Genomic DNA, 13,889 nt, shown 5'->3' with positions numbered 1-13,889 from the left:
CCTTACACACATCTCCCTGCTCTCGGATGTTGTGTTTGTGTGCTTCCCCATCTCTCCCCATCTTGTCTTCCGCTCCCTCTTTTTGGGTATTTTGTTTGTCTGGTTGATTTGTTTGTGAAGTAAATGTTAGCTCTTTCACGAGCCTCGATTCAGTATACAAAAAAAAATAAAAAATAAAAAATCGTCAAATGTACCTGTCCGTACATTTTATCACTCCACCTGTGACATAAATCCTGTTATTGACTTCTTGCTGTGACAGACAATCAGTGACATGGTTCTTTTAACAAAGAAATCACCGAAGCATAAAATAAACTCACCAGATTGATATACTGAGTTCAGAAAGTAAACCCAAGGCAAGTAAAAAAAAATATTCCATATTAAATGCCAAGTCTGTATATATATATATATATGTGTACAGTATATATATATATATATATATATATACATATATATATATATATATATATATACATATATATATATATATACATATATATATATACATAATTTTATATATATATGTATATATATATATATATATATATATATATATATATATATATATATATATATATGTATATATATATATATATATATATACTGTACACATATATATATATATACAGACTTGGCATTTAATATGGAATATTTTTTTTTATATATATATATTGCTACGTTTGTAGGGGGTAGGTAATACCTTAGTCCAGGTAGAATGCATAGGTCGTGTGCTCCGACTGCCGTGAAGAAGAAGAAACCTCGATGTATCATAAGTAGGAAATTTGTGTAGACCACATGTCGGGTAAGCTTGTATCTTCGTCCCCATGAGAGGGGTGGGGTTTGTTAATTAGCGAGGGATTATGGGTAAATTAATCCCCTGTATATAATTGCCTCTGTAATATTTTCCTGTGGTCCTTATGACACCGCACTACACAGCATGGCCAAGCCAAGCAATCGACACCATAATTAATGACACTGATTAAAAACCAACCGGAAACCAGGTATTGAACACTACCGCTGGTGCTGTCGCCGGGACATCACCACCTCAATCAGGCTGGGCCGTGGAGCCATGCCCTGAATAGCAGTGATTGGTCTGGGATTTGATTGGCACAAGTACTGGTAAAATGGAACTCGCTGATCGGAGCGGACACAGAGACATCGTGAGATGACGTCAGGGCCTTGAATATAAAGGAACGTTCGGCCGACATTTCATTCTTCTCGTTCTGGATCCCATGGCGAACGGTCGCTTATTGCTCTTGCACAAGGAAGATTCATCACGAACGGTCGTAAGGAACTGCGGACCGAGAACTGCGGTTTGCCGCGCAAGAATGGCGAGTGCACGGGCGCAGCCTGCTCGCTGCGCTCTCGACGATGCCAGGAGTGAGCGGACATGCGACGAGGCCTAGTTCGCGCCAACGAGTGCATTTCCCCGCCAAGGACGGAAGGGGGTTTTGACGATTCCTGACGAGATTCAAGAGCCGATTTGAGCTCAGTGCCACAAACTACACAGACTTATTTTCAGTTATATTTCCTTTTGTCTGTATTCGGGTCTGTATGGGAGTGCTCCAATTAGGAATACTAGGGCATTGCCCGTACTATATCTATATCTAAAATTATATCCCCCCCCTCTATTTACATGAAATGGTTTGGTCCAAAGCGAACGGCTTGCGAGTACGGTGACAATCCCCCCCCTCTATTTACATGCAATGGTTTGGTCCAAAGCGAACGGCTTCCGGAGTTTGGTAAAGAAATCGCCATCGCGTGCACAAACGCGCAGGAAAGCGAATGAATCGCAAATTCGGTTTTATTAGTTTTAAAACATAGTTTAACGCCAACATAGTTTGCAAACGTGAAATAAATGAATACGCTCTCAAATGTGCCATCCGAGGCAGAGTGTGTCCTCCACGTTCGGCACACGCGATCGTTCGCTGCTCTCTGATTGGTTGAATCGTTTTTTGGACATAGCTCGGTAAGTAATTGTCCGATTAATATGAAACCTTGAAAAGGCACATCCTCGGGTCCCCAGCAATATACCTGGCAAGTTAAAAGTATATCGGACCCGTGGTTGTCGAGAAACAGCGGTCACAGACAAACAGACGTACAAACGTACAGACGTACAAACGTACAGAGATTACTGGAATTATAGATAGATAGTTTTATCATGCATTATTTTGTATCCTGTTGGGAGGGGGGTGGGGGGGAGGAGGGGGGGCAGGAGAGGAAAGGGGTTCATATATATGCTGGTGGGTGAATGTGGCGTTCATCACGTTTCTGAGTTAAGTGTGATGCCAATCAGGAAGAAGAAGAAGCCGTACTACCAACTTCATACATTTCCGGAATTGTTTGATTTATTGGTATTCAAATGTCTGGTGATTGTTTTGTATTTATTTATGCGAATGTGTACTTGTATATAACTGACATTCATTTTAAAAGGCTTAGGCACTATTGAGCGATTATATATGTATATATATATATATATATTTTTTTTTTTTTTTAATACTCCAAAAAAACTAACTTTTGTTTTTTTCAAAAAAAAAAATTTATATATATTTTTGCCTAAAACACTCCCAGGCACTCACGAATACAACAACAACAACATGCATTTTAAGGCCATTTTCCCTGCTAGAGCGGGGGTTAGCCTTGCGGTCCCCATGACAATCTTCTCCATTTTGCCCTATTTTCTGCATCTCCCCTTGTTAACCCCCTTGCCCGCATTTCTTCTTCCACCATCTTTAGCCAAGTCTTTCTCGGTCTTCCCCGTCCTCTACTTCCTTCTACATTAACTTCCATCACTCTTCTCAACCAGTCACTTTCATCCTTCCTCAATACATGACCAAACCATCTCAACCTGTTCCTCTTCACAGCATCAATCACAGGCAATATTCCCATCAACTTTCGCAATTCATCATTTGTCTTCCTCTCTCTCAACGATACTCCGCACATCCATCGAACCATTCGCATTTCCACCCTTTCCAGCATTCGTTGCTGCTCTACGTTCATTACCCATGTCTCGCTCCCATAAATCATAACACTTCTCACACATGCAGCATACACCTTTCCCTTCAGCTTCAGCGACACTCTCCTCCTCATCAGCACGCCACTCAGTTCCCGAAACTTCTTCCATGCACATCTCACTCGAGCAACCGTTGCCGAGTCTGATCCACCTTCTCCATTCAGCATGTCTCCTAGGTAGCAAAATGTTTTCACACCTTCCAGCTTCACGCCGTCTCCAAGATCCAACTCAACATTTCCTCCATCTGCAGCTCCCTCTGTGCACACCTTACATTTGAATGTAGCTGCCACACTGGTAAATGACCCTCTCAGACCACTACATTTTTGATGAACCCACTCAGCACACATTGTACATTGAATGGAGTTCACTCCGACACCCTTCCTGCACACAGCACACGGCCACTTCCCAGTTCTTTCCACGTCACCACATGCTTTACCACTTGCCATCACCTTTGTCTTTCCGATATTCACCTTCAGACCTTTTGTCTCCATACATTCCTTCCACTTGTTCATCTTTTCCTTCAGTCCATCCATACTTTCCGCAATCAACACCAGATCATCTGCATACAACAACTCCCACGGTAAACCCTCCTTTACGTTCTGAGCCAGCACCTCCATCACAGCTACAAATAGTAGTGGACTTAGTACCGACCCCTGATGCACTCCAACCTTCACCTCAAACTCACCACTGTTCCCGTCCTTCGTCCTTACAGCTGTGCGCGCTCTTTTGTACATTGCCATCACTACTCTGATCAACCATTCCTCCACTCCTAACTTCCTCAATGCCCATGTCAATACTTTGCGCGGAACCCTATCGAATGCTTTCTCCAGATCAACAAACCCAAAAAACAACTTCTTCCTCTTATCCATGTACTTCTCCTGCAACTGCCTCACAATGAAAAGCGCATCTGTCGTTCCTCTTCCTGGCATAAATCCAAACTGCATTTCGTCGATCTTCACTTTCTTCCTTATCCCCTCTCCAACACCCTTTCCAATACCTTCATTCCATGCTCCAATAACTTTATCGCTCGGTACGAGCCACACTCCAAAGGGTCACCTTTCCCCTTGTATAGAGGGACGAGGGTACTCAGTTCCCAATCCACTGGAATGCGGCCTTCTTTCACCACCAGATTACAGATCTCTGTCATTCTCTTCACACCCCAACTTCCTGCTGCCTTCAACATATCTCCCACAACTCCCGTCGGCCCTCCCGCTTTTCCACTCTTCATTGCTTTTATCGCTTCCTCAACTTCCTTCTCAGTTATCTTCTCTGCCGGTCCTAAAACTGGGTTACTCTCTATGTTGCCATCCCATTCATTCTCTGTATTCAACAGCATTTCCATATATCTTTTCCATCTTCCTTTAATTCCATCTGGGTCGACAACGATTTGTCCCACTTCATCCTTCAAGCAACTCACCCCCATCACATCACACCTCTCTTTCGCGATGTGCTTCGCAATCCTGAATACTGCTTTCTGACCCTCTTCTGAATCCAAGCGTTCTCCGAACATTTTCCTACATGCCTCCTGCGCCTTTGCTACCTCTTTCTTTGCAGCCTTCCTGGCTGCCTTATAACTTTCATGCTCTGCTGTTTCTGCTCCCGTACCCTTCACCTTCTGCCACTCTTTGAACGTCTTCCTCTTCTCGTCAATCCTCTTTCCAACTTCAACATCCCACCACCATGTTTCCGAGTGCCTCGGTGGTCCTTTTGTCCATCCACATACCTCACCAACGGCTCCCAACAGACTAGCTTTCATTGACATCCAACCACTTTCAAGCTCAACCACATCATCCTCTACCCTACTCAGCCTCTCTTTTAATGCCTCCCTTACTGTCACCTCTTTCAACCTCCACACCTTCATTCTCGGTTGGTACTTCAACCGCCGAGCTCTCCTCGCACCTTTCACCCTTATGTCGCAGACAACCAACTGGTGCTGTGAAACAGCCTCCTCCCCCGGGATCACCTTTGTGTCCCGGAGGTGCCCCCTATCTCGCCTACGCACCATCAGGTAGTCAACGGTTGTCGTCGACCCACCTGACGTGTATGTAACAAGCTTATTGTCCTCTTTCTGGAACTGAGTATTACAAATCAACAAATCAGCTCCATCAGCAAACTCCAAAATCCTTTAACCTTCTCCATTTCTCACACCATATCCGTAACCCCCATGAACTCCCTCAAAACCATCCATACTCCTTCCCACATGTCCATTCAGGTCTCCTCCCACCACAACAACTTCCTCATCTTTCACTTTTTCCATCAGCTTCTCTATCGCACACCAGAACTTGTCCTTCTCTTCATCGCTTCGACCAACCTGCGGAGCATATCCTGAGATGACGTTCACCAAGAGCTTTCCAATCATCATTTTCACCATCATCAACCTATCACTCACTCTAGTCACACTCACCACACTGTCTACAAACTCCTCAGAAAACAGGACACCAACACCATTCACGCCCTCCAGGCACCCTTGCCACACAAACTTGTATTTCTGTCCCTGCCTACCCTTCACCATTCTCACACCACTTCCCTTCCATCTCGTCTCTTGCACACAATATATGTCCACTCTTCTTCTGACCAATACTTCCACCACTTCTCCTGATCTCCCTGTCATTGTCCCTACATTCCATGTCCCAAACCTCAGAAACCGATCTCCACTTCGGGCTGCACCCTGCCCATATGTAGTTGTAATTGTCATGGTTCTCTTTTTTGAGGCAATGTTTTTATGGCCGGATGCCCTTCCTGACGCCAACCCTCTTAGTCGTCTCTTACGACACGCAGGGATACGGTGTACCTATTCTGACCAGGGTACACACTGGGAAACGTTTAAAACATGGAAAATCTGGGGGGGGCGGGGGGGGGCGTCAGCATCACGGCTGCGGTTTAAACATATTCCAACAATATCCAAACAGAACCATGAAAATGAACTCACGGCACTCACGAATGAACCCCTATATTTTCCTGTGGTCCTTATGACCGCTCACGAGGCATATATATATATATATATATATATATATATATATATATATATATATATATATATATATATATATATATATATATATATATATATATATATATATATATATATATATATATATATATATATATATGTATATATATATATATATATATATATATATATATATATATATATATATATATATATATATATATATATATATACATACATACATATATATATATATATATATACATACATATATATATATATATACATACATACATATATATATATATATACACACATATATACAGTCACCCTGTATACATATATACATACATACTGAACATACATACATACATAAATAATATTCGTAATGACATGTATTGCTGCTCTCATGACCATAACAACAGACAAGGGATCAAAAATGACAAGAGAATGTTATTTGCTAGCAATGCAACAAGACGTATGTGAACACCCTGCATAGTTTTGGTTATCAGCCTGATTATATTACCCAGTGATTTATCCCTGCCTATCATTACTGTAATAAATAAAATATGTTTGAACCACATGAGGAATGGAAGAGATCATCATTTGCCAAATGGGGAATACGTGCAGGGAATGTTCTTGTTCGGGTTAAATATTTATTGTGCTATAATCAGCATGTAATGCGCTTGATGCTCCAACTATTTACTTATGTTTATAAAAATGAACATTCACATATTTTTGAGTGTGCTGTATGTTTGTTCTTTTTTAATTAGAAAGACTAGGTTCATTGAAGAGTGAGATGACAGAGGGTAAAACAGGAATGCACTGTCTTAAACCATAAACCAATATCTACCATATAAAACACAGTCAGTTTGTGTGTTTGTACACATGTCTGTCCCCCCTTCATAAGGGTACGTTTTGAAGGCCAATCTTTTAACACGAATGTGTGTTCACTACGGTCTATTTTTCAGGATAAAACAAATTCGAAAAACCATTTTGCATAAAAGAGTAATTATGTCTCTTCTATTGGAATTGTATATGGTGGCTTGCAAACTGAGCCTCAAGAGCGGGGTACAGAAACGTTTTTTTAAAATAATAATAAATACAAGGCACAGGGAGATGAAATGTGTTGCACGTGATGTGCAACGCGTGATAGTAAAACGAGTGTTCATTTATATTATGTCTGTAGGACATATAAAAAATCAAGAAGATATAAGCACACCTGATACAAGGCCAAGGCTTCAGACTTTAGCATGCTCACGAGGCAGCACCGTCAAATAAACTGCTCCAACCCATCATTTTTGATGGGCTTTTTACTATTCATTAAATAAATCACAAGGCTGTCTCTTCCGAAGTCATTAGTTAAGATGCATTTACGAAGTAGACATGCTCCCAAATGGCTGGCATGGAGTATCTTTTCCTCCGTCACCGAAGGTGGACAGAGCTTATGTTTTCACCCCAGTCTGTTTGTCTGTCTGTTTGTTACTTGGAAAATATTTTTTACCAAGTATGTTGACCTGTATAGAGTCTGTTTGTCTGTTTGTTTGTCACACAATTTTTGGCCACAGTTTTCAAGCAATCGTTCTGAAATTTTTTTAGTTGATGGAGGTGATCAGCCAAGGACAACAACACACATTTTTGGCGAGGATCCGAATCCGGATGCGGATGGAATTTTTTAAAGTGATTTGTCACTATTGAGAGAGAGGGTCAAAAAACGATACCCACGATATCTCAAAAAGTTGTGGACTGATTCAGAGGAAATTTGGTGAACAAGTCAGGTGTGTGGCAATGACGAATCTATTCTATTTTGGTGAAGAACCGAATCCAGAGTCAGATACGAGACTTCAAAAATAATTTTCTAAGTGATTCTTCACCACTGAGAGATGGGGCCAAATATATATATATATATATATATATATATATATATATATATATATATATATATATATATATATATATATATATATATATATATATATATATATATATATATATATATATATTATATATATATATATATATATATATATATATATATATATATATATATATATATATATATATTATATATATATATATATATATATATATATATATATATATATATATATATATATAGTGGACAAGTTATGATAAAACTAGGTGGATGAGTTGGTTAGGTGACAATAACAAGCCGATTAGATTTTGGTTCAGGTCTGGATGCAGATCTGGCTTATCAGTGGATACAAAATGTGAACTGTTCAGACTAGTGGAAGTATGCAATCTACCAAGTGTCGCTCTATGAGTGATTTTAAATTTGTCTGTCTGTGAACAGGTTATCCCAAAAAATTTATGGACGAATTCGGATGAAACTTTGTGGACAGGTTGGGTGTGTGACAAGGACAAATAGATTCGATTTTGGTTCAGATCCGGATGCAGATCCGACGTATCAGTGGGATGCAAAATGTAAAGTGTTCAGCCTGGTGGAGCCTGGCGCCCTACCGAGTGTTGTTCGAGTTACTTATTCATTTATCTGACAGTGACATCACAAGAGGCTCAGTGAGAAAGGAAAATCTCCTAACATGGAATATTGTGCTCAAGATGCCAGGCCAATGTGTTTGCTATTTCGGCCTGTAGGGAATTGTCTAACTTGTATCCTCAGAATATTTCTGAAACTTCACAGGAAAAAAAAAAAAATATGATCGACTCTACAACTGCGGTAAAGAAAATCAAAATGCAGATGGAAATTGCCGCAACATACTCTACCAAAAAGGCAACAAAAGATAAACAATTGTGTACTGTATTATAATTTAAGTATATGAGGTTTAAAAAAAAGTTACTTCACTATCAGGCATCACAATGTTGCACAATCAGAAAACACAATTTTAAAGTTGGATAAAAAATTTACGTTGGTTTATATCTTCCAATACATAAAATGACATTCTACATACAGGTGTATGAATTTTTAAAGAGCTTAAATAAAATATCTCTAGCGAAGCACTGTGGGCTGGCAAGGTAATTCATTTGCAAGTGTGCTGTCAAATATTGGATTACTGTTGCCGAGATAAGCCGACAATCTTATGTTGCACCAGCAAGTGGAGCTATATCTCAGAATATGCACTCCCATGGACGAGCATGGAAAGTCGGCTGTTCTGCCCACGTCCTATTTATGGTCAGTAAATACCTCATAGTATATCTTATAAAAAAGAGCAGGTGTTCTGTTATAGCAGGTGTAAGGTGTAAGTGTAACAATAACAGGTGTAAAGAGCAGGTGTAACAATAACTGTTAAATACTTTGGTAAAACATAACGCTCAACTGATTCTTCAATGAGAGCTACAAACATTATCTATCTTCTATGTACTATCTATCTATCTTCTTCTTCTTCTTCTTCTTCTTCTTCTTCTTCTTTTATTGGTTTACGAGTTATCAAGTGACCACTATATTCGTCATGTGTGTGCGTCTGTCTGTGTGTGTGTCTGTCTGTCCGCAGCATAACTACCCGATGACATCATCCGATCTTGATGAAACTTGGGTGGGAGGTTGATGTCACGATCTAGTTGTGTCCTGCCTAGAGTGGGCGTATTGCGCCCATTGTGGGCGGAGCCAAGCCCGAAAAAGATGTATTTTTAGGGGGTAATCGAGTTCAAGCTACATCTTCTCCGAGGGGTTTGGTGGAATCTGACAGGGGTTTCGATATTTGGTTAGGCCAATGTCATGTGTCTAGCCCCACGGAGCTCGATCTTTCATTATTATTATTATTATTATTATTTATTTTTTTTCATTTCATTTTTCACCGAATTTTCGGTATTGTGTAGCTAACTACCTCATAACTGATTATACATTATTTTCTATCTCATTTCAAGGTCAGTAACCTTCGTTTTGACATTTCCAGGCCTGACCTGTCCGGGCCTGTTTCGGTTATAGTCCGTCCTTTGTCATTGAATACCGCTCGCTCATGAACCATCGTCGTCTCCTGACTTGTTAATTTTATTATTATTATTTATTATTATTATTATTTAATATATATTTTTATATTTTATATATATAAAAGAAAGTTTTTGTTTGTTTGTTTGTTTGTCTGCACCCGCTAATCTGCTGAACGGTAAAAGATAGGAGGAAGCCTTTGAAACTAAAAATGTCGGGACGGGCCCCGAAAAGGTTATTGGCTAGGTGGCGAGGCCGGTCGAGGCCGCCTCGGCCGGGCTGGGCCCATTTCGCAATTAAAAGCTGAGCTGAATTATAGTAGTCAATCTTCTACAGCCACGAATAAAAGCTGAATTATAGTAGCAAGTTCATTCAAAAAGAACTCGGGCAACGCCGGGTGCATTTGGCTAGTTATTTCATAAAATCGTTACCATCATACAATAATTTGCATTTATTACCTGTGCGAGTCAGCACACTTCACCAAGATGGCCTCCAAAACTGGTCGCAGTAAGCGCTGGAGGCGCGCTCTCTGGGTGAGACTCTGGCAGAATGCATATACCAGCAAAGCACGTAGCGTTTTCTGTAGGGAATAAAAGCATGAAGGAACTAGAACAACACTCCAATGCCAGAATGAAGAGTTTATGTTTGTATTCCACTGATAGGCCGGATCTGCATCCAGACCTGAACCAAAATCTAATCAGCTTGTTCTTGTCACCTAACCAACTCATCCACCAAGTTTTGACATAATCAATCGACAACTTTTTGAAATATGCTATACATTGTTTTTGGTCCCATCTATCAATGGTGAAGAATCACCTCAAAAAATAAATAAATTCTCATATCTGGATTCGGATCCGGATCTTCATCAAAATCGAATCAATTTGGCCTCGTCACATGCCCAACCTGTCCACCTAGTTTCGTCCAAATCCTTCCAAAACATTTTGAGATATCCTGCTATATATCACTTTGGGCCTTATCTCTCAAAGGTGAAGAATCACTTAAAATATTCTAGTATCCGGATCCGGACCTTCACCAAAATCGAATCAGTTTGTCTGTGTCACGCACCCAACCTGCTCAGCAAATTTTGGCTGAATCTGTCAGTCATGTTTTGAGATAGCATGCTCACAGACAGAGACAGACACACAATAGTGAAAACATCCTCCGTCCCCGTTCGGTGGCAGAGGTAATAAACAAATAATAAGTAAATTTATTGAAAAATAAAAGTGTTTGTTGTTTGCAAAAATCCAATTGTGTTTGTAAAGCATAGCTGACTAGACCATGTCGTTCTCTCGTATATATAAATTAGAGAAACTATTTGAACCGGATTGTGCAATCTAACCACTAGATTCCCTTGGAAATGAATGAAGCATAGAGGACTACAAAAACAGCTCAGTTGACCCCTCTTCATCAACCTTTGGGGCCTGGTGGGCCAAACATAAGGATTACTAACTAGCCTCTCTGAATGGGTGGTACTGGTCCGCATCATTAGACCAGTTGAACAATGGATTTTATCAACTAAAAATTGAAAAGCGTGTGTACATATATTGCCATGGGTGCGCATGATGTTTGAGCATTAGCCCTTTGTAAGAGGCTCTGCTTCCCTTTTGTCATTAAAAAAAACAGAACAGAAGCAGGGATGTGACATCGTTTTTTGCTTCACTTATACTTTTCTTGGGGAAAGATCCTGGATTCTGTTATCACCACTCAATGTGCCAAGGGAAATGGACCAAAACAGGCCTGGCAGCCATAAACTGACCATCCATGTGATGCGCTGAACCATGAATGGGAGCAGAAATTGTGTGTGCCTCAGCGCAATCGACGCAACCTCACAGCTCGGCAACAAGCTCAGTTATTATTCATTGCAAGGCTGGAAAACAGCCCTGGCTCGCACATCCATTAGATGGGCATTTCTAGCTCAAATGAGCACAATATGAAGATGTGAAAATTTTCTTCCTGGTAGTGGGCATTTCTAGCTCAAATGAGCACAATATGAAGATGTTAAAATTTTCTTCCTGGTAGTTGTGAAGGGTCACTGAGAACAAGCTTTAAAATGCAGGACCGATTCAAGTGGATCATGGGTGAAAGGTCTTGATTAAATACATACGCGTAAGGGATCAAATGTAGGATATCTGGGTCCTAGGGGTACAGAGCTTGTCCCTTTCTTCCTCTATGCTATGGTCTAGAATTTTTTTCTGTCGAAAAGTATTGTTTTACTGGATGTGTCATGCATGATCGAGGCTGCCTGGTGTTGGCTTAACGGTTAGGGTGTCTGGCTTGAGATCTTAGGGTCCTGAGCTCGAGCTCCTGCCATTCCATTCATTCAACAACAGTTGAGTTGACTCAGCTTGTCATCCTTCCGATGTTGTCAAAATGAGCACCAGCTGACTGGTAATAGGGGGGCGGGGGGGCATTGCATCTGCGGCACAGCCGCACCCCCAGAAAATGATGCAGCCAAGCAGCCACAGTCTGCCTCCGAACCACGACCACATTGATCGAGGCTCATAGTAGAACTAAAGCAGAATGGAAGGCAATACAATGGAAAGGAGGAAATACTAACAGCAGAGCAGAAGTGAGAGTGATGCGAAAGGTGCAGTACAAGACCATGTGCGGATGAACACGCTGAATGAAGTACAGCAAGACGAGGGGGGGGGGGGGGGGGGGGGGGGGAGAAAAACAGGGATGAAAGAGAAAAGGAACAAACCAATTGACAACTAACAAATCCCCCTCCATCCCCTCCCTCACCTCAAATGGCCACACGGCTGACTCCGCACGTGAAAAAGCTGAATGCCTCAACTCTGTGTTTGCCTCTAAATCTTGTGTCCAAAACCCATCCCTCTCTGTACCCACCGTACCCAGTCATACCCAGTTGCTCCTAGACTCTGTGTCCTTTCCTCCTGACAAGGTGGAAAAGTTTCTGTCAACCCTCGACTGATTCTGCAACTGGACCTGACGGCATCAGCCCACAGGTCCTAAAATCCTGTTCTTCCGCTCTTTCACTCCCTCTCTCTGTTCTCTTCTCCCTCTCTTTTGCTCAAGGTCATCTTCCATCTGCTTGGAAATCTGCCAACATCACCGCTTTGCACAAAAAAGGTGCAAGAACAGATCCCAGCAACTACAGACCAATCAGCCTTCTCCAAATTATCAGCAAAGTCATGGAATCCATCATTGCTTCAGATATGAAATCTTTCCTCTTCTCCAATGGCTTGATCTCTGATCATCAATTTGGTTTCAGACCTGGACACTCTACTCTGGACATGCTGCTTCTGCTTTCTCAACAATGGATGGAGGTCCTCAATGCCAAACAGGAAATTAGAGCAGTCTCCCTTGACATATCACGTGCCTTCGATACGGTCTGGCACCCCGCTCTGCTCACCAAACTCTCCTCTTTTGGTATCCATGGAAATCTCCACGCATGGCTGGCGGACTTCCTCTCTAGTCATAGTCAACGTGTGGCCCTGAATGGGTTTCTCTCATCTCCTCTTCCTATTCAGGCTGGAGTTCCCCAAGGCAGTGTTCTGGGCCTTGTGCTTTTTCTGGTCTTCATCAATGATCTCTCTGACTCTCTTGAAAATCCTCTCTATCTCTTTGCTGATGACTCTACTCTCTGTCGCTCCATTCTTCATCCCTCAGATCGGCAGTCTGCAGCCTCCTCACTCTCTGCAGACCTGGACAAAATCACACACTGGGCAAACAAGTGGAACATGTCTTTCAATCCTGACAAATCTCACACTCTTACGATGTCTCTCCGAAAAGACCGACTGGACAACCCTCCCATCCACTTTCTGAATAATCCTCTCCAAGAAGTTCTGTCACTCAAGCTTTTGGGTCTCACTATCTGCCATGATCTTTCCTGGGAAAACCACATTTCAAATCTGCCCTCCAAAGCCAGTCGCCGACTGGGCATCCTCCGTCGTGCGAAGTCCTTCCTTGGCACACATGAGCTCCTCACCACGTACAAGGCTTTCATCCACAGCTCAATGGAATACTGCTCTCCCCTCTGGGCTGGTGCTCCTGCCTCACACCTA

The 13,889-nt window shown here is 41.6% G+C and overlaps 1 protein-coding gene across 1 annotated transcript in view; it reads right to left on the bottom strand.

Annotated features, from left to right (window-relative positions):
- LOC137421284 (mitogen-activated protein kinase kinase kinase 1-like) overlaps positions 1 to 13,889 on the bottom strand; it is a 180,172-nt gene that overhangs the window by 46,473 nt on the left and 119,810 nt on the right. The window contains exon 9 of the mRNA XM_078772634.1: positions 10,323 to 10,444. Within this exon, the coding sequence (XP_078628760.1) occupies positions 10,323 to 10,444 (122 nt within the window). The remainder of the gene's footprint in view (positions 1 to 10,322; positions 10,445 to 13,889) is intronic.

This window comes from Myxine glutinosa, chromosome 2 (assembly GCF_964187855.1).
Source record: "Myxine glutinosa chromosome 2, kmMyxGlut1.1, whole genome shotgun sequence".
NCBI lineage: Eukaryota > Metazoa > Chordata > Myxini > Myxiniformes > Myxinidae > Myxine > Myxine glutinosa.
This window is presented reverse-complemented; position numbering and strand designations above follow the sequence as displayed.